At 39.8% G+C, this 22,684-nt stretch overlaps 1 protein-coding gene across 3 annotated transcripts in view; it reads right to left on the reverse strand.

The window, feature by feature from the left end:
• The window catches only part of frmpd4 (FERM and PDZ domain containing 4), a 404,084-nt gene extending 383,853 nt beyond the window's left edge, over window positions 1-20,231 (reverse strand). The window contains exon 1 of one of the 3 annotated variants that reach the window (XM_016992375.2): window positions 20,045-20,210. In XM_016992375.2, coding sequence (XP_016847864.2) covers window positions 20,045-20,142 — 98 coding nt within the window. In that variant the 5' untranslated portion in view covers window positions 20,143-20,210. Of the gene's footprint in view, window positions 1-20,044 lie in introns of all 3 variants that reach the window. The other 2 variants (XM_008107217.3, XM_016992376.2) reach the window with 2 other exon arrangements.
• Between the last annotated feature and the right edge of the window lie 2,453 nt (window positions 20,232-22,684).

Here is a 22,684-nt window from a genome sequence, read left to right on the forward strand (position 1 = left end):
GTTTAGATGATGCACACTCCCTTAGCTTAGATACCTGGCTAGAGCGGTTGGACTTAAGACTAAGTGCCACAGCAGGTGATTTTAAAAGATTGGTCTCATGGCTGCATAAGGAAGACTGATTTCCTTTTGGCTCAGACCTTAGATTAACAGGTGGAGAACTAAATTCCAAGGCATCTAGAATTGCCCTCACCTTATTTTCTTTCTCATTAGTGTCAGCTAAGACACTCACTATTTCTAACTCTGAATCCTTGGCGTTAATGCGCTCGAGGACCTGGACTATCTTAGACACCAAACCCCTCCAGAGACCGAAGGTCTCTTCAAGGTCGGTCTGTAATATGGATGGCACCCTTGTAATACCCAAGCTCTCAATTCTGTCCATCAATGTTACAATTCGCTCCCATGCCGAACCTAACCTCACATGGAGGAGCTCCTTTTCATCTATTAGATGGGCTAGCATCTTGGCTGAAGGGTGCTTTATCCTTTGGGGCCTTTCATTCCTACTTTCAGCCTCAGGAGGAGGTATACCATCTGTATCATCTTGAAATTGCATAGACATTATGTATTCTTAATAGCAAGTAAATTTACAACAAAAGCAAATACAACATACCAGCAAGTAAATTTACAATAAAAGCAAATGCAATATATAATACAATGCACAACACTTAACCATAGCAATATATATCACTAAGTAACTATACTTTACAAAGATTGTGACCTTTGGCGCCAGATTTTAGTGGGCAAGCTGCAAAATGCCAACTGACAGCAACTTGCCACTTGATACCTCCCTTGCCCGAGTGACGTAAACTGCCAAAATGGCGACTTCGCCAAATTTTCAAGCACCTCGTGCTCTGCGGCTCGAGGCCTGCCGCCGAAGGAGCACCGAGGCTGGCTTTGGAAAGGAGGAGAGAAAAGACGCCTCCTCCCCGCTGTGAAGGGAGGTCACCACCGCAGGTCGATGAAGCAGGTCACCACCGCAGGACGATGAGGCAGGTCACCACCGCAGGACGATGAGGCAGGTCACCACCGCAGGACGATGAGGCAGGTCACCACCGCAGGACGATGAGGCAGGTCACCGCCGCAGGTCAATGAGGCAGGTCACCACCGCAGGACGATGAGGCAGGTCACCACCGCAGGACGATGAGGCAGGTCACCACCGCAGGACGATGAGGCAGGTCACCGCCGCAGGTCAATGAGGCAGGTCACCACCGCAGGACGATGAGGCAGGTCACCACCGCCGGACCATGAGGCAGGTCAAAGCCGGCCGAGTGCTCCGGCCGAACTCCTGATGAAGAGGCTGTCAAAGCCGGTTGAGTGCTCCGGCCGAACTCGCAGCAGCGTTGCCAGGCCTGTCCAGGTTCTAGCCTGGTTCTGGTGGGCTCCACGCCTCAGAGCCAGCCAAAGAACTGTCGCTGGTGCTCCGCGGCTCGAGGTCTACCGCCGAGGGAGCCCTGGACGTTGCTGGGAACTGCACAGCCTGTGCAAACCCAGAAAGCCACTGGGCTACGTGCGCACACGCGAGCCAAATAGCAAGGAAATAGAGCCCCACTATTTGACTCCTTCAGGTCTGAGAGCGGGCTCCACTGCCTCAGACGCTGGTAGAGTCTTTAGGTATGCAGACTGAGCTCAGGCGGAAAAGCCGCAGCCTATACTAAAACTTCCTAAACTATAAAAAACTATAAAGCCGTGCAAGCTAGCTGAAGCGGAAAAACCGCTGATCGACCTCAAAACTGTGCCGTCCGCCGGACAATAAAAAACTATAAAACTGAAACGTGCTGTCCTTTATCCGGGCGAACTGCAAATCCCTATAAGCTGTCCTATAGATATTGAACGACTGAGTCTGGATAACTTCAAAAAAGGATGTTTATTCATACAAGGTTGTAAACCTGGCACAGATCTTAAAGTTGCAGAAAATGAAACAAATTTCTATAGGTTTTAGGTACAGAATTATCCCTGGTTCCAGAAAGCAAAGGTGATTATAAAACCACTATACCCTAATCACGCTGCCTATATTAGAAGGAGAAACTCTTTCCTTCCCTATCTTTACAGCAAAGATTAGTTCTAGAAGCGACAGAATAACCCTGCTCCTCTAACTAGAGTTCCTATTCCAGATCAATATAATTCAATACTTATCTAATTTGGATAGGCTTAGATTGGCCTGGTTTTGAGGATGATTTGTCCCAGTTAGCCTTGCACAGCTCCAGCACGTTGTAAGACTATAGCCAGAATGAAGCTCCAAAATGGAGACTAGACCCTGGTAAAAAGGGCGGTCCTAAGATGTTGCATTCTTTGACCAATCACTGCAAAGAAAACTGCAGCCAGCTCTTGCAGATTCCAAGCCATTTTTCCTAGGCTTTGCAGCCAGAGGCTGAAACAAAATGCAAAGGAGGGAAAACAAACAAACGACCAATAGGTAAGGCAAACCATCGTCCTGGGGGACGGAACATGTCCAGTGCACAAAACAGTAGCAACTTGGCCGAAGAGAAAGAGCATGCGCCAAAACAGACATTAGGGAACAAAAAATGGCACCAGACAGGATTCTGATCATTCATCCACCCCTAGATAATATATCCACAATGTAAGTGCTCTTATGGGGAAAAATATGTTCCACTAACATGGCTAATTTCAAACCAAACAAAAAGAGAATATTATTTTAATGCATCTTCTCTGTTTAGTACAAGAGACTTGGATGTCAGCTTCTTAAGATAATCATAGATTTGAAAGAGGCTCTGAATTATAGGTGTGTTATTTTAATTGTTTTATATTTGGGAGTTATGGGACTAATTTTCAGTATAGGAATGAGTCACAGTCTTTTTTAATTTGGAGAAAAAGAACGTGTTTAATAATTTCCAATTGGATGCTTGTATTAAATGTACAAGTGCTGCAGGATGTTATGGGTTTCTGATCCTTTTAGTATAAAGATAAGATCCTTCTCCAGAGACAGAATGACCGGCTATCTGTTCCAAGCTATTAGCTGATCTTTCTTACTCAAAAGGGCAGGGAAGAAAAAATGAACCTCACAAATCTCTCAAGTAAGTTGAAATGTTTACTTGAAGAATAATTGCCACCTCATCTTTCTACATGACAAACAATGTACATATTATGCTATCAAGAACATGTTATCTACTAAAGAAGGTTTCTACTATATCCAATAATCCTAGATCCTATGGAGTAAAATTGTTGCATGTCAGCATTGAGTTATATCACATATTATTTTATTGTACCGCTTGGAATTTTTCCCTATTTATTGTGGTGGTGGACACTTTTTGTGTTGTTTAGTTTTTTTACTGGGTACTTGGACATTTTATTGGTTTCATTTTGCTGTGTGCCATGTTGACTTATTGTTGTTAGAGATAAGTAAAAAAAAAAAAGAAAGCAGTAATCTTAAACAATGGATACGATGCAGGTAACATGGACAACCAAAAAGACGAATGAATGGGTCTAACAGCAAATCAAACCTGATATCTCCCTATAAACTAAAAAAGTGAAGCTTTTGTACTATGACCATAATATGAGATGGCATAATTCACTAGAATGGACAATAATGTTTGTTAACATGGGAGGCAGTAGAAAATGGGCTAGACCACACTACAGGTAGATTGATTTAGTCAAGGAGTCCGCTCCGCGGTACTGACTTTGCAAGGTTTGAACAGGCCAAGTGTTCAAAGCTTGAAGTTGATTGGATAGCCAATATCAACAATGGTGGCAGCAGCGACAACAGCCTCCTAAACTGTATAGGAAGGAAGGTAAAGGAACTTTGCAAGGGCAGCTTAGTCAAAAGGCACACCTATCCCCTTTGTCAGTTGAACAGAATCAACCTATCTCATCTCCCCCCCCCCCATCCCTCCCAGATCCAGAACCCAACACCAGTTCATTTTTGAACATAATAACTGCTTCTAGCCCTTAGCCTCCACCTGCTCTGGGACCCCACCTGCACCCTGCACATGAAATAAGTTTTTTCCCCCCGTGTCAGGAGCAACCTGAGTTGCTTCTAGTGTGAGAGAATTGGCCGTCTGCAAGGACATTGCCCAGGGGACGCCCGGATGTTTTTGATGTTTTTACCATACTTGTGGGAGGCTTCTCTCATGTCCCTGCATGGAGCTGGAGCTGGAGCTGATAGAGGGAGCTCATCTGCGCTCTCCCCGGGAGGGATTCGAACCTGGCAGCCTTCAGGTCAGCAACCCAACCTTCAAGTCAAGTTGAAACCGGCAAGGTACTGATTTATATATAGCAAGATATTCCAATTTTCAAATAGATATAAACAATTTCTTAATACATGCCTGAATTTACAAGAAACCAAGAGTATGTTTTTTAATACTTTAATTCTGCATTCAGTCTGGTCTCTTCATACTCAAATAAGCACAATCAAATTCTGGCACATTTTCATCTATCTTCTAGTTCCAAGACTCTAATAATACAAAAATGCTAACATGATAGTCTACCCAAATTCTTGGGTTTTTTTAAAGTACAGAAATATAATAATGTAGCAAATAAATTGTCTTTGAAAGGCAAGAAGAAAAGGATTCTTATTGAGTGAGTATTCATTTCTTAATAGTAACCAGATTACCTTTTTTCTTCACGAACATAATTTTCTGCATTTTACCTTTTGCAATTTTATGCATCACAAAGCAATGAAAGAGATGCAGACAGGATGTATATTTTGGATAGATCCATGTGTCAGTGGGAGACTGGTTTATAGACTGAAAAATGAGACTTCAAACATCTTCTCTGGTTAGTTACAATTGAACGAAATAGGCTATAATTATGTTAGTTGTGTATTTATTGAAATAGCACTTTGCAAGTCACACCACCAGCTCAAGTGCAAAGAAAACTGAATGCATATAATTTGATGACACTGTGAAACCCAGTTTTTAGAAGATACTAGGCTTGTGCATTTGTATGGAATTACTTACAGTTTCTGTTTGTTTCATTCGTATGGCCCCATTTCCATCCACCGCTTATGGAAACGGGAGCCTATACAAATGGGCTTTTCCATCCAAGGTCCGAAAAAAACAAAAAAAATTCAAGCCTTGGGCAGCAAAGCACCAGGCACTGTTAGCCGGGCCTACGAGCATCGTGTGCTTGATGGCTCATAGTTTGCAGGGCCTACAATTGAGCGTTCGGTGCTCAGCGGTAGGCCTTGCGAGCCAGGTTTATGAGATATTGAGCGCTCAATGCTCATTGGCCCGGCAGGCAGGGCCTACGAGCATCAAGCAAGCCAGGGCCTGCAGCCAAGCACTGAAAATCATCCAACAAAACAGCTACTGTTTCCCTCTGCCTTTCATTTCACTGTTTCTTTTGTTCCCATGGGGTTGTACAATCCATGCAATCCGAATGGACAAAATGGTACAAAACGACGAAAGAAACAGATGAAACAGAATTTGGGCCCTACTCTAGAAGATACAGTGTGATGTAGGCTTGCAGAATGCTTTTTAGAATTCTCAAATTAAGATGAAGTTAATTATAGAGAAAATACTCACAATATCATCTTGAATAATCCCAAAATTTGGTAACAGTGGTTGTTAATGACTTCCTTATCAGTGGAACAGGGAATTTGCTCAGTGCTGTAGTCCAAAAATTAAAGGAGCTATTCAAATGGCAAAACCTATTTGGGGAGTTAGAGCTCAGCATGTTGAATTCTCTTTTAAAACTCAGGGCTAAAACCTGTGTGAGTTAACTACTCCACTGACATGGAAACCCCCATCTGCTATTGTTTGAAATGTGCTGTGTGTGTCATTGAATAGTTTTGGCAGATACAGTACTGCTAAAGTTAATATAGATACACAGTAAGTTGCCCCGACATGACTAAATTTGAAAAGAGAATGATAAGTTAGACGGAATCTAATGGGTGGAGCTAGGAAGGTCATGAACTTGCTAATGGGAGCTCATCTAATCCCTGCCCTTTCTTTTGATGTCCCAGTGACTCACAAAAATCAGATGGTTTTCCAACCCTCCAAAGCAGGTTATTGGAATTGCATGGAAAAGGCTAATTGAGAAGGGAGATCACCCCAATTGGTTTGGATTCCTCTGTTCTACTGGATACATACAATACCGGATCTTCAAGAGACGCAGGGCCTTATCACGTGAGCACACCCCCCCCCCCCCGGTATTGTTTTACCAGCAAGGGTTGCAAAACGGCAGCAATGTGTGGCAACTCCGTCAGCGTGGCAATGTTTTCCCCATCATGTGGATCCAGCACAACACAGTTGAGGCAGCATAACACGGGAAAGCTCCTGTGTTGGGAGGGAAGTGTCCAAGAATGCTTCTATCCCAGTTGGGGGCGGGGCTTCCTCAGTAATTAACACAACATCATGTGATGGCCACCATGGGGTTCCATCCCCAAAACAGGCTATAAGCATCTTAGGATGCCGATTTTGGTAAGTGTGTTGAGGTCTATAGATTGGTCTTATGCCTAAATATCACATCCTCAAAAATCCTTTCTTCAGAAAACAGAATGCTGTTGTCATTAACATGCAGGGTCCAGCTAACTATACAAGGCAAGGTGGCTTCGTTTGATAAGCAAAAGGCCTTTAATGAACAGAAGACCTACACACAACAATAAAATATGAAAGACTACATAATCTACATCAATTGAAAGGCAAACAATGACAAAAAATATTTAGAAGTGTATCAGCGACCCCCACTCCCCTACCTAGGAGTAAGTCCCATTTAATTTACTTCCTTACTCTCATATTTGACAATAAATTATATTGAACTTTCCCGGTCAATTGAATTGGACATTCTCCTCAGTCAACATACATCAGATTGTACTGCACAATGTGTAGTTTTCTTTTTAAAAATGTTTAGTGGTATCTGAAACCAGAAATCAGCTTAGGGGCATTCTTGGGCCATTAGTGGGGAAAGAAGCGAAAACATTATTGATGCAAAATAGCAGAGTTACAAAGCACTTCCATACTGGTTCTAATAGTTTTTCTTGCAGTTTTGCATATTTATCAGCCTGCTGCAAACTGCCTTTTTCTCAGTGGGTATAAAGAGACTGATATGAAAAAAGTGAGAAAAGTGATTCCAGGCAAAGTGACAAACTGAAATTAGAGAAGTTACAAGGTCTGGATGCTGTCCATATCCATTTATGTTGTTTAAGTACACTTTACATTTTCCTATCCATTTTTCCAAATAGAACTCAAAGAAATATACCTGCTGCAAGAGCAATCCATCAATCATACATGGAAACACCAAGTGCACTGTGATCTCTGCTGCCTGGGGGAAATGCAGTTCACAAATTAACTGTCCCATGCTTCATTTATAGTGACTTCAAACCACACTTTACACGTAGTAAGCCCCTCCTGGAAGAACTCAATGCAGAATTTCAAGCAAATCAGCTTTTGCACCAGACCACTAAAACATGACCACAGAGTTTCTACACCAGCAAAATAATGCAGCTGAAATTCACAATATTCTGTCATGGGGCTTCACAAGATTCATCCCATTAGCCCCACATCTACTTTCAATATACCAAACTGAAACTGCATTGATAGCCACACATTTCCTCTGCCCAGATTCAAACTGGCTCTCCTTTTTGCCCTTCTCAGAGTTGCCTTACAGTCATAAGATCAACAATGACTGGGGCCTTCACTGTTGAAAGAAACTGGAGCCTTCACTATTGAAAGAAAAAAATTCTTATTAGGACTGAGGTTTTTTCCTCTCAGAGCCACCCAAACACCTTCCCTGGAGAGCCTGATGATGAAATTGCTTGCTTTGAAGTTGTTGTTGTTGTTGTTGTTATTTACCAACCTCTCCCCATCACTTGAAGTGGGGTACAACACAAACGCCCAACCATAATATCAATGGTGAAATCATAGTCCAATTGTCTCCCTCTCACCATTCATTTATGGTTGGCTCCAGCTGGAAAGTGCTTGATGGGCCCCAAAGAGAAAGAATGAAAAATGTGGTGCTTGGCTGAGAAGGCAATTACAGTACCTCCAAGGAGAAAGGAACGTTTTCCCTGAGGACCAAGTGGTACAAATTACTGCAGGGTGTGGGAGAAAAGTTCCAACAATGTGCACACACATGCATCTCATTTTTGAAATAAAAAACAAAATGGTGTAACTCCCCAAATTCATGGCTTGGGAACACTCTGGGCTTTCAGATATTGTTGAACTCTGGTTCTGATCAGTACAATGACATCTGGAAAACCTATGGTCATCTTTAAAGCATATGAATGCCAGTTATGACCATTAAAATATAATGTTCACAATGACACGTCTAAATAGATGACTAAAAGTCAAAAGGTAAGCTAAGATGTACAGAACTCTGGCACTATGGAGAAGACACTATGAACCAAAGCTGAAAGATCTATGGACTTCTGCATGTTATTTATTTATTTATTTATTTACAGCATTTATATTCTGCCCTTCTCACCCTGAAGGGGACTCAGGGCGGATCACATTACACATATAGGCAAACATTCAATGCCTCTTAACATAGAACAAAGACAAGACAAACATAGGCTCTGAGCGGGCCTCGAAGTCATGACCTCCTGGTCAGAGTGATTCATTGCAGCTGGTTACAGCTGGCTTGCTCTCCAGCCTGCGCCACAGCCCAACTATATGGGACTATAATTCCCATTAAATTCAGCCACTAAGGTGACTGGGTAGAGATTATAGGAATATGATGCTCACCTGGCATAAATATATAGCAAACCATAAAATATTTTAAATCTGAAGAGCTCCGCCCACCACCACCTCTTTTTCATTTTCTTCCCTGTTTAGAGTGCACAAAATTATAATGCAAATATTAGACAGGTATATACATTCTTTATAAACAGCTTATGATAAATTATGGAAGAAGAAAATTGAAGTTTTGTTTCAAGAACAATGCTCAAGAGAATTTCTTTGTGGCTATATCAAATAGACTTCTTTAATCTTTAAAATATGTATCTAAGAGCATTCAAAAGCACCAATTAGAATTGGAAGAAAACTCATTTTAAAACAAGGTCTTCTTTAACAATAGCACTTGGACTGTACACTAGCCATGTTGTTAAAGAGAAATATATATTTTTATTTAAAAAACATGTTTTGTAAATTCAGCATGGAAATAAGACTTACATAAGATCACTAATGAAACTGAGCCTCAGCTTTCAAAAACTGTGGGGGTGTACTGTTAAAGCATTTTATTTCAGCATTCAGCCAGTTACTTTCATGAACACAGCCACAAATGCAGTGTGCTTTGAAGAATATGTCGGAAGAAAAGATGCCAAGAAATAAATCAGAGAGAGGACGATGAAAGAAAAGAGGAGCCTCTGAGAGTAGCCTTAGCTGACACGAGAAGCACTAGCTGGGCCACACTTTTGCTTTCACATTTCCACTGTAATCCCCACTGGAAAACTCATGCACAGATGTGGCAGAAATGAGTCCCCCACACAAGTAGAACAAAAGCTCAAAATCTGGAATAATTTGACACATAATCAGTGCATCTCAATGAGAGAAGCGTTTGGGTGGAGTTCAAGGGAGGGAATTGTGTAGCCCTCCAGGTACTGTTGGACTGAAACCCCTAGCAGCCCTCAGCAAGATAGGCATTGGTTAGGAATGCTGGAAGTTGCAGTCCAACAACTTCCAGAAAGCCATATTAATAATGATCATGATGACACTTCACAACACACTTTTCTCCTTTCACCAGCCAAACAGAAGCTGGTGTGACTAACTGTTGGTATTCAAGGTATTTGGGTAGGGAAAAGAAGCACATTGAAAAGGAGTCTGCTTTTACTGGGATAATAATAATAATAATAATAATAATAATAATAATAATAATAATAATAATAATAGTAATTTTTATTTCTGCCCCACCACCATCTCCCCGAAGGGACTTGGGACGGCCAACTAAATACAGTGAAGTGCCGCATATAGATAATACATAAATATGAAACGATCAAAACCACAGAATTACAACCACACACCTACATAATTACAATATAAATAGATAGGTTTTGTGCTGTACTGCTAAACAGAGATGTCATGAGGGTCTTTCACCAACACATGAGGGTCTTTCACCAACACTATGTTGCCATAGTATTTCACTGGGCCAAAATATAATTTAATATTTCAATTTTGCAAAATACAATTTTTGGGACAAGCTCAAATTGCTACCTTTAAAAAACTGCCGTGCCACTGTAAATTATTATTTTATACAACATGTTCTTTTTTCATTTATATTATTAGACATATGAAGAGGGGTTCATTCATTTATTTTTTGAGAAAAGAACAAGTTTTTTCTTTTCATTGTGAATGTAACAATCTTAGGTTTTGCTGACTTCATTTGTGTTTGTATGTATGAATTGAGCTTTTATATGTTTAAATACTTTTGCATCACGGTAATTAGTGGATTAGTCTTTATGATTGTGCAAAGATACCAGGATACAAGCCCCCCCCCCCAACAAAAATCTGCAAAGAAAGTCACTCATCCAGGAAGGGGATGGGGAGGGTAGGTAAGAACTATTGGAGTTACACATTTCTATAGCTTGGGCACATGTATCCCTTTGAGAAGGGAATCATTTCTGTCTTGATAGGTTTTCAAATATAAAGCACAACCCAACAGCACCTTTGTTTTGCATTCAACTGTCATAAGGGGAGACATCTTCTGCAAATAACAGCAGACAGAGATAAATTATTTATGGGAAAAGATGCCTGCTGATAAGAACACAAAAAAATGAAATAAAAAAATCAAGTCAAAATTTTAAAAATCAGAAGGAAAGAGAGAGAGGGGAGAAAGAGAAGAATTACAATAGAGTTTGAAATCATGTAGGCAACTATGGCGGGTTCAGAGGAGCTAAGAGTTTTCTCTGAAAATGCAGCCTTGTGACTTATCTAAGAGTTAGTTCACCCCTAGGACAAAAAGGGGTAATCTGGAGATGAGATGTAAAAATACCTTTAGAGTGCAGTGCCAGGGCCATATTGTTCTCACTCATTACTCTTCATACTATTCAACACATAGATTCTGTAACTACGGTACTTTGTGGTACTTGTGTAAATATGTGTAACTAGCCTCACAAGACAATGTGCAGAATAATTCTAAATGAAACCATTGAAAGATGGCTGTTGTTGTGTGCCTTCAAGTTGTTTTGGACCCATTCAAATTCAAGGTGATCCTAAAACTGATTTTCTTGGCAATATTTGTTCATGAAGGTTGCCACTGTTGTGTTCTAAAACTGAGAGTGTGACCCATCACTGGTTACCCAGTGTGTTTCAATTGCTGCACAAGGATTTAAACCCTGGTCTTTCAGTGTCATAATCCACCTCTCAAACCCCGACATCACACGGATTCTGACAGATGTTTACAGGAATCCTTAAATGTAAAATCTTTTCTAAATAGTAGGCTGTGCATAGATCCCTTTTTCAAAACAGGCTCCAGCATACTCTATGTACTCATTTATAAGTCTAGAAATTTCAACCCAAAAAACCTGGGTCGACTTATCCATGGATCAAAGTGAGCCCTGTACCTTAACTCTTTTTTTAAAGAATCATTATTTTATTTGAGTGCAGTGGCAAAAGGTGAGAGATTAATCTGTCCTGGAAGAACCTTAAAAAGCACTGACCCCCTCTACTCTCTCTACTGCTTCTGGCTTTTTTTAAATGCCTAAATGGGAAAATAGCAGTAGTGGCCAGGGCAGAATTGGTGCTTTTTCCTCTCCACAGAATGAGTCTTGACTTATCCACAAAACCTGCTCCCAATTAATTCATGAGTTTGGCATATACATGATACATTTAAAATAATAGTGGCTGGCCACCAGGGGCGGTTCAACCACAAGGCAAATTAGGCAGTTGCCTGTGGCGCCATCCTCTAGGGGGCGCAGTTGAGGCATGCGCACGCATGCATATCCCCACCACCTCCACCCAGAGTTGCTTCACTTGCCTTTGGCCTGGGCCCGCCTTCGGGCGTGGTCCTGCCTTTGGGGCCTGTGGCCGCCTTTGGCCTGTGCCTGCCTTCAGGGCCTGGCCCAGGGCCAGGCCCGCCTTAACCCACACCTATGGCAGGCATCCTCAGAGGTTGTGGGGTCTGTTGGAAGCTAGGTATGGGGTTTATATATCTGTGGAAAGTCCAGGGTGTGAGAAAGAGCTCTTGTCTGTTTGAGGCTAGTGTGAATGTTGCAATTGGCCACTTGATTATCATTTAATGGCCTTGCAGATTCAAAGTCTGGCTGCTTCCTCCATGGGGGCATCCTTGGTTGGGAGGTGTTAGCTGGCCCTGATTGTTTCCTGTCTGGATTTCCCCTGTTTTCAGAGTATTGTTCTTTATTTACTGTCCTGATTTTAGAGGGTTTTTTTTAAATACCAGGGGCCAGATTCCCTTTCGGTGGCCTTTTAATTATCTGCCTTGATATTCTGGGTTATATGGCTGTGTGGAAGGACCCTCACTGCTCTTCCACACAGCCATATAACCCAAAATATCAAAGCAGAATAACCCACAATATCTGCTTTGAACTGGGTTATCTGGGTCCACATTGCCCTTTATCCCAGTTCAATGTTTGGTGCTAAATTCACAAATATAGTAATTCCTACATAATACCATGTATTGAACAGCTTTTTCTGTTGATTTGTTGTAAAACATGATGTTTTGGTGCTTAATTTGTAAAATAATAATGTAATTTGATGTTTAATAGGCCTTTCCTTAATCCCTCCTTATTATCCAACATTTTTGCTTATCCAACTTTTATTTTTCAGTGATTGGTTGGGGGGGGGGCAAATTTCTGTTTGCTTACACTTGAAAATTATCTAGGGCTGGCCCTGCTGGCCACCCTACTATTTAAACTCACTGAAATCATGCCTATCTTTTTGGATGCATACTCTCCAGCTGTCCTCATTTGGCAAAAACAAGAATCCTGATTTAGCCTATGTTATTCCACTTTTTCAGCTGATTTTAAAATGTTCCAATTTGTCTCTCTGTCATCCATTTTTCTCCTTTATCCTTTGTTTATTTTAGTTACCAAAAATTTTAACAAACACAAAATTAGTTTGCTTTCAATTACTTCAACATGGGTGAAAGAAGAGAAGAGGATGCAATTTGCCTTTCAGCGTATGCTAAGGTAAAATTCAAACTGCTATGTCTCCCACAGTTTCTGTGTCCTTCTACCATCTTGACCACATTCTGATATTGCTTGATTCCCGCATGTGTCCCAGTTGTCATTTTTTTAAATGTTGGAAATTATATTATTAATCTTCTAGCACTACAATGGGACATAATAATCCCACAGTCACATTTTGTTACATACTGAATATAGAACTAAATGTACATGGCAGCTCTGAAATTGGCACAGATGTAAACAATGGCTCCAAATTCCAGTGACAGGAATGCAGAGTTATAATATGCTGTTTTGTCAATAACTTGGTCTCATCCATGATAAATTGAAATTTCTTCCACAATAGTGGTGGAAAGGATGTTAGAATTCATGGGGGTAAGAAAATAATTTGAAGTTGTGTTCCTACTGTAATGGGAAAGGGTTAAATACCCACCGGATTACAATCTTTTAGTGAAGTTGGTGAGAAATGAGTAGGAAGCAATAGATGCTGCTGGTAGGTAAGGAATAGTGATGGAAAGAAGGGTCAGGTTGCCTTCCTAGTCAAGATAAATGATCTATTAAATCTCAGACATCCCTAGCTCTTCAGTTCCTGCTCTTTGGGAGGATTGCATTAAATTCAGTCAGCAATTATCTGTAACATGAGATAAAAATCTTTACTCTCTGAGCAAGCTCTAAAAGGTCAAAATGTAATCACTGTCTTCAAAGCGACTTTTTAGTATATGTTTGGACAAATGAAGAAAGCAATATAAGTACATTGCAATTTCCAGGCTGGCTGCATTGCCCAACATCAAATCCCTGAGTTGCGGGAAATGCCACAATGTGTGCTAATGGGCTTTGGATCAGTATTTTACCACAATCCTTTCTCTGAAAGACTCCAGATTTTATTGTTGTCTTATTTGTAAACTTTATATCTAATAATAAGAATGGTGAGGTAAAAAAAAAGAGAATGTAAGGTCATACACAGACGTCATCTGAAAATTAAAATTATGTATGGCGTTTTTAGGGCTAGACTCTACTGTTTTGTTCTGTTCAAATAATTGCTACTTGCTATTTTGGTTTAGAATTTTTTTTCACAAACTGCCATTTGCCCTATTAGGTAAACCAGAGTTTGAGAAAAGTTACTTTTTGTTGTAGCTTGGCATGCATCGGATGAACTTTCTGAGTGCTTAGAGGATGAGGAAGGGGATGATGGGTTGCAACCTGTATTTTCCGAGGAGTCTGTGGAAGATAGCAGGGGCCTGGAGGAAGATATTTTGGAATCTCCAGGCCGTTCCCAGGCAACAGAAAAAGTGATGTCAGTTCCGATGAGAATAGGCCAGAGTGGCCTTTGGAGAAGAATGTGGGAGACAAATGTTTTTCCAGATAAATTAGGAGACAGAATGTAAAACAAAGACAAACCCATTTTTCTCAGAGGCTTAGAGATAAGGAGAGAAAAAGCAGGTGTGTGTGAAGTGATGTCATGGGAGGGATTGAGGCCTCTGAAGTGGTGTCTGGCCTTTCAGGCCTTTAGTGGGAACAATGTTGTAAAAAGGGGAAACCACTCCTGGTTTCTAGTCCTATGTTCTTGGTTCCTATATTTCAAGATTCTTGGTTTGATTCCTGTTATGACTTTATAAGGTTTTGCTTTTCTTGTGTTCCTGTTTTCATGTTTATGCATATAACCTTTGATAATACCCTGCTGAAGTATTAATTTCCTTTGTGTTAACTAAAGTTTCAGCGGGTTGCTTTTTGACGCCTTGGTTCAAAAGCTGATGAACTTTTGATCTCGTTGGGAATTACTTTTTGTACTTTTGCTGCTTTTTTTGACTTGCTTTTTTCCTTTTATACTTATTCATTGATAAACATTTACTTATTGGACTATCTGAACATTGTGTGGTGTTGGGGGGAAAGATGTTCCAGGGTTGGAGTGCAACATTTTTTTTGGACTAATGATCCCAGATCATTAGTAGATCTTAGGAACTGTAAACCAACAAGTAACTTTTATAAGCCCTGGATAAAAAATAATTTGTTGCCGTTTATGCTCGTCCCCATGTGAGCTGCCCCAAGTCCCTTCAGGGAGATGGAGGCAGGATACAAATATAAAGTTATATTATATTATATTATTATATGCTCTCTCTCTCTCTCTCTCTCTCTCTCTCTCTCTCTCTCTCTCTATATATATATATATATATATATATATATATATATATATATATAATCTAGTACAGGTAAGGCAGTGGAATTTTCAACAGAAAAAAAATAGTAACCCATGCTTAGTTTGGGCTTTTGATGCAAGGTGACTTTATTTTCATCTTGTCTAATGGCCCTACCATGAATGCTATTATTTCCCTCTAGAATAAATGCTTTGTTCTCACTCTGGGGTGATGAACATCCCTATTTGTAGAGAAAGGTAGTGTACAAATCATAAACACACACACACAAGCTGTACACAGCCACAGGCAATACATTTTGTGATTCAACATTCTCCAGCTGAGACATACAAGGATGAATACTCTCAAAATGAATTCAGAAAAGGTGAGAGCTGTCAACACATGGCTGCAGGAACAAAGGAAATCAAGGCAATTTATTGTAAATTTAAGACTCTCCTCTTATTTTTACTTTATTTATATTTCCCTCTGCACAGGATTCATGGCAGTGTAAACCCTTTTTAAACAAAGTACAACTAAAGCAATTAATACAAAATTAAAATGCAATCCTTTTAATAAATACAAGAATAATTTTTAAAAACATTGAAACATAACAAAAAAACTCTCCATGAAAAATTCCATTTGCTACAATGAGTTAAAAACCAAAGGCCCTTCCCAAATAAAAAGGTTTTTACTTTCTGATAGAAAGCCAACAGCAATGGAAAGACAGTAGGAAAGACAGTTTCCTGCAAAAAGGCATTATTACCTTATTTAGAATTACTTGGCTCTGGTTAACAACAATGTGGGATATCAGACTTTCCAGATGTTATTGGATGGCAACTCCTGTGAAGCTTCCATTTGGCTATGTTGACCAGAACTGATATTAATTACAGTCCAACAGCGAATCATGACATGAAGGACAAAGTGGTTGGAGTGGCCTGTTGCATCTGAGGAAAAGTCTAATGGGACGCCAGAGCTTCCCAAGTCTCCCAACTGTACTTTAAAAGGAGTTATCTTCTGACAGTAGCCTTGGTAACAATAAAGGCATGAATCTTTTAAAGGCATGAATCCCAACAACCTTCAACAGCTGAGAAATGAGGATAGAGAGCCTACAAAACTGGTACATCCTCAGAGATTAATGATCTAGGGAGTTTTTCAGATTCTTGGAGCTGATGTTCCCAGTGGTGCTTTACTTGATACATGGAGTGAGGGGGTGGCCCATTGGGAGACTCCATCACTTCTAAGGGTCTTCACTGAGGAACATAGCATTATGTCCCCTGTTTTCTGAGGTGCATATGAGAATGGAGTAGTTGGGTAGAAAGGCTCACGTGACTCAGCAAAATTTAACCAAACATGGGCAAGTTTTTTTTTATCGTATCCCATAAAGAGTCTGTGATAGGCTCTTACAGTGAAATATTATATTGTGGTGCACAAAAGCGAAGTGAGAAACTATTATATTCTATTCTGAAGGCTGTTAAAATATCTGATGATTACAGCCAAAGGGATATATTCAAGGGTAGTGGGTCCTCCTATGTCAGTGGGACTCCAGGTTTCAAGCAAAACTTTAAAAGTGCTAACCACAGCCCACAAACTACATCATTTTGAGTCTCCTCAGGGGTGAGAAAAGTGATATAGAAATGTAATAAATAAATAAATAAATAAATAAATAAATTTAACACCTTCGACCTCAAGGAATGAATACAGGATAGACTTCAGGGAGACTGGCATGAAATTCTGAGTCCTTATTATCTAGGAAGAACAGTAACAAAATGCCACTTTTCATTTTAAATTATGTAATGGATGTACAGCATAAACTGCTAAGGGTTTTAGTTCTATCTTCTAACCAAGGTGATGAGTGGAGAGAGGACTTCAGATTCAGCGCCTTGGATAGCTGCTGTGACGTGCTAAAAACAAGAATCTTTGTTAATTCTTTCCTTCCCTTTCTGTGTACAGGCAATCCCCAAGTTACAAACATCTGACTTAAAAACTCATAGTGAAGAACAGGGGGAAACAACAGGAAGTGAGAGAAATCTATACCTCAGAAGGAAAATTCACTCCTGAAAGAGTTATTAGAGTGAAGAAGCCTCCGGTGGCCTAGGGGATAAAAGCCTTGTAGCTTGAAGGTTGGGTTGCTGACCTGAAGGCTGCCAGGTTCGAATCCCACCCGGGGAGACCGCGGATGAGCTCCCTCTATCAGCTCCAGCTCCATGCGGGGACATGAGAGAAGCCTCCCACAAGGATGGTAAAAACATCAAAACATCCGGGTGTCCCCTGGGCAACGTCCTTGCAGACGGCCAATTCTCTCACTCCAGAAGCAACTCCGGTTGCTCCTGACACGGAAAAAAAATTAGAGTGAAAAGGTGTCTCAACTGAATCTTTAACGCCAATCCTTGTTTCCATAACTAGCCACATTTTTCAAAATCCAATTATGACAGGGACTGAATGTGAGGTGAAATCTTCTCAACAGGGGCAAAGACAGCAAAAGAAATACCACAGGGGTGTTAATCGTTTCCTATATTATCCAAAGCTTGTGTGTATGTGTCAGAGAGAGAGAGAGAGAGAGAGAGAGAGAGAGAGAGAGAGAGAGAGAGAGAGAGAGAGAGAGAGAGAGACTTTAAAAATATACCTGTTCTGGCTTACAAACAAATTCAACATAAGAACAAACCTACAGAACCTATCTTGTTCATAACTTGGGGACTTCTTATATATGTACACTTTTGGTAAGATCCACTGTTTTGGGTGTTTTTTTTTTTTACTTGTAAATCATCATAATGATGATGACGACAAAGACAACAACAAAAAGAAATGCATCCACTGTTCTACCAGGGAGCAACAATCATTAGACAATTTCTTCAGACTGTATTTGAACAAGTATAGAAACACTGCATGGGAATGGGAAATCTGCCAATGGAGATGGACCCTTGGTGACAAAAGAAACTGCTGCCTTAGCACAGCTTACAGACGTTCCTTTTACTGGACACATGAGTTAGGGGATCTTGTAATTTGTCTCTTTTCCAGCCTTGGTGCCTTTGTGTCTTTCTTGAGTATGGCTGGCACTGTAGAACAAATGGGAAACAGCTCTTAAAAATATATCCTGTATTCCTGCTATGCATCTGCTGTCTGACAAGAGCAGCATGCAAAAGGCAGTGTGAACTTAGGTGGCATTGTGGAAAGGCTGGCTTCTGAGGAGCTTTGTGAAAAAGGCTCCTGACAAGTGTAGAAAAAAAGGTTAAGCATGAAGTCGTGGTTGTGGCATTCATTTAAAAACCAATTCTTGGAGAACAGATAAGGGAAAGCAGTGCAACTGAAGTTCTTAAATGGAAAGGGTAGAAACCTGAATATTATGATATCTCAGCAAATGATGGTGTTGCAGACAGAATACCTGGCTTAGGCGAAGATGAGCCAATTTTAAATTGGTGCACTGTGACAAAAATCCCAGAATTTGTGGTTCCTTAAGGTACCCTAACAGAACGTGCTCAGGCAGTGGTTCTCAACCTGTAGGTCCCCAGGTGTTTTGGCCTACAACTCCCAGAAATCCCAGCCAGTTTACCAGCTGTCAGGATTTCTGGGAGTGGAAGGCCAAATTATCTGGGGACACACAGGTTGAGAACCACTGTGCTAGGAGGAAGCCATGTATGTTGCTTTTCTTGAAGCTTGGAAATATTATTTTTCTGGACTACAAATATTCTGAGATGTGTAGGTGAAAAAAGGGGATTTTTGTCAGCTTTAGTCTTGAGTGCTTGGAAGAAGCATGGGATTTTAAAAATTAAAAGAAAAAAAGGAGCAGCTGGCAGTGGTGTCCATGTCAGTGGAGCACTGAGCCCACTCCAGATTTTGAAGAAGATTTTAAAGGAGCTCACTGAGGTGCTGGCTACCATCAAAATAATATTTGGATAGCTCTTTTAAAGCCTGGACTTAAACCTGGAGAAAAAGCATTGCTCCCCTAAAATGGAAGTCATTCTGATAAGAATAGATAAATAAATAAAGTGGCAATAGATATTATTTTATTTTATTTTTGCAATGTTTTTAGCCATTTAATTAGCTCTTCTGCCTTATGTCACTATACTTCTGCTGTCAACAAAGAGAAGATGCCACAATTATGGTGAATAGAACAGTTAGCAAAATGGGAGGGGCAAATATTTTACATCCTCTCTATTAAATTGCTTTTTTATTTAAATCATTTCAATTCATTTTTAATGCTTTGATTTTTTAAAAGACAAATACCCATCAGGTTATATGTGTGTGTGTTTGTAGAACAAATACTTATAGTGCCATTTTCAGTACTTAACCCATTTGAAAACCTTATCAGCTATTTCTCTTGATTTTTACAATTTTAATAACATTGAACCTTTTCAAAAATGAAATTAAAAGGTAAGGAAACATTGACATTCTAATATTATTGCTTGTTCAACTTGCTGACTTTTCAGCTTCAGTTTTGCATTACATTATATTAGTTTGTCCTGTATTTTTAAAAAGTACAGACAGCATCCCTTACACGTCAATATAAAACCATTTTATATTGTCCTGAAAGTTGCCTCTGGACTGATACATAAGGAAGTCATATATAGCTTATGCTGATAGATTGGGGCGGGGGGGGGGGGGAATTAAGAGAGAGAGACAAATCACTCTGCAATACAACTACATAAATTAGTACTACCCAACTTTACTTTTCTTCACACTTAATATATATCACTATATATAGCATAGTTTGCATCCTGCCTAGAAATAGAAGGATTTGCTGTTGCACAAGAATATTATCTCTAGCTATACAAATCAGCAGTTACATTGAATGTCAAAGGGCCAAATGTCATTTTTCTGTACCTCCACATAAAGCTCAAACCGATTATATCATTGTGCAGAAATGATGAAGGAGCTTTGCAAAATTACTCACTGACAAAGCTGCTTCTCTTCATCCTCTGTGACCTTGTCAGTGTCCCAGGGAAGACCAAGGGTCTGCTGAATTTCTTCTTCGGGGAACTCTCTCTCCATGATCTTTAGAGGTACAGAAATGTAGCCGCTGTCTCTATATTCTTCATTAAGCCAGCCAGAGCTAGCCTTGCTATTAGTATTTTTCAGAAGGACAGCAGCTGAGGTTCTTCACCAGGGAAAGGAAGCAGACACAAAAATAGCTAAGGAAAGTGTGTGAGCATGACAGTGACACAGACACTAGGAAAAAAGACCAGCAATAAGTGCTTGGAGACCAATCATATTCCATTATTCTGCCGTGTAGAAACAAGATATGTTTAAGAGGTCATGTGCTTTTAGAAAGCTTTACAAAATCAATGGCTCTGACAGAAACCACAGGAACCCACGCCATCTCCTTTGTAGAAGGATGGCTTTCTGCGGTTCAGATCTGACATTCAGGCTTGGGAATTGCATCAAATTGTGGAGCTTCTTAAAAAGGACGTTGATAAACCATAAAGTTTGCTTTTCCCCTCAGTCATTTAGCAGAGCAGATTTCTGCCCTTCTTTAGCATCCTTGAAGGGTCTGAAGCTGTAAGTGGAAGGACCCAGGGCCCAGCGACTAATACTTCTGCCAGATAAGGAAGACTCTTCAGCCAGAGCAATTTACCACAGGGATAATGAAAATAAAGTGTGTGTGTGTGTGTGTGTGTGTGTAACATTGAAGAGTGTCCTTTCCAGGAAGACATCAATAGAGCTCAGCTCTACTGAGAATTAAGCTGTCCTTTAAATATGTGTATGTATATGAGCTTTCAAATTGTCTGTTGACTTGTGGCAAATGCAGTATGATGGTCTAGTAAACAACTTATAGATTCACCACCCTGATGTCACAGTATATGTAATATTGCTAATAAGTGGCCATAAAGCAGGACCTAAGTAAAACCGTTCTATTTTTTATTTACTACAAACCTAAGCAAAAAAGTATACAATTGAGGAGATCAATAATGCTGAAAATTAAACATTAGAATTTTGCCTATAGGCTTACATTCTTAGATGCAGGAAATATAGAAGAAGGAGGAGGCAGAAACATGTACAGGCAGTCTCCAAGTTATAAACATCTGACTTACAAATGGCTCATAGTTAGTCTCACCTCTGTAAGACTAAAGGAAGTGAGATAAATCTACCTCTTGGAAGAGAAATTCACTCCTGGATAAATTATCATGGGGAAAAGGTGTCACCACTATAGCTTTGTCGCCAATCCTTGTTTCCAAAACAAGCTATTTATTTCAAAATCCAATTCTCACAGGGACAGAAAGTGAGGTGAAATCTTCTATACAGGGGCACAGACAACAAAACAAACACCGCAGAGTTGTAAACCCTTCCCTGTGCTATCCAAAGCTTAGAGAGAGAGAGAGAGAGAGAGAGAGAGAGAGAGAACTCTTTTGATTTACATACAAATTCAACTTAAGAACAAACCTACAGAACCTATCTTGTTTGTAACTTAGGGATTGACTGTATATTCTATATGTTTTACTAGCATACATGCACATATGCACATATAACACTTATGCAGATGAACTTGAAATGACATGATACAGTTTGCCTGTAATTTAGTGATACTATGTCTCCTTTCTTAGCGATAAGAAATTTTAAACAAGGTAAGCATGCACTCTGTTTGCTGAATGTAACAATATTCCATATTCTCATCATGGGCATCACTTGATATATATCTGGGGATTTTTGTTACATGCCTAGAATATCCCCCTTCTCATAAAAGAAGATAGTTCAAGCTCTGCATGAAAGGAACTCTGTAGGGATATGACAACAGTTGGTGAAATCTTTTTAACTCTCCCCACTCTGTATGGAAAACACTGAGAGATGGATAGAGTTATCAAAATATACCTCAAAGAAGCATCAGTCAAGATAATGAAGAAAGACATATTTCAGAGTGAATGATATTATATTCAAACCTGTCTTTCTACAGCTATTAATAAGCCAACATAGTTCTCCTACTGTTGCTTTATTTCCAATTTATGGGAATCCTAAAATAAACCTATCCTAGAAATCTCTTGGTAAGATTTGTTCAGAGGGAAGAATTGGCATTGCATTCATCTGAGAATGAAATTATGATTTGTTCAAGGTCACACATTGGAGCTTTGTAGATGATAAGAGGTTTGAATCCTGCTCTAAAGAGCCCTAGTCAAACTCTGTACATTACTTGTATGATGGTACATATTACAGGTTGATTATCCCTTATTTGGAAATCTGAAAACCAAAATACTCCAAAATTTGATATTGTCTACATGGGTAGCTGAGATAGTAATACCTTTGCTTTCTGGTGGTTCAGTGGATACAACCTTTGTTTCATACATAAATTATTAAAAATATTGAATAAAATTGCCTTCCAGCGATTTATTTTGTGTTTAGATTTCAGCCCTATCTCCAAAATATCTCATTATGTACATATATGTTAATACAAGTATTCAAAAATGGGAGGAAGAGGAATCTGAAATCCAAAACACTTTTGGTCCCAAGCAAGATAAGCAACCTGTTCTTTATTTAAACATACAGTAGAGTCTCACTTATACAACATAAATGGGCCAGCAGAATGTTGGATAAGTGAAAATGT

Source organism: Anolis carolinensis, chromosome 3 (genome assembly GCF_035594765.1).
Source record: "Anolis carolinensis isolate JA03-04 chromosome 3, rAnoCar3.1.pri, whole genome shotgun sequence".
In the NCBI taxonomy this organism is placed as follows: domain Eukaryota; kingdom Metazoa; phylum Chordata; class Lepidosauria; order Squamata; family Dactyloidae; genus Anolis; species Anolis carolinensis.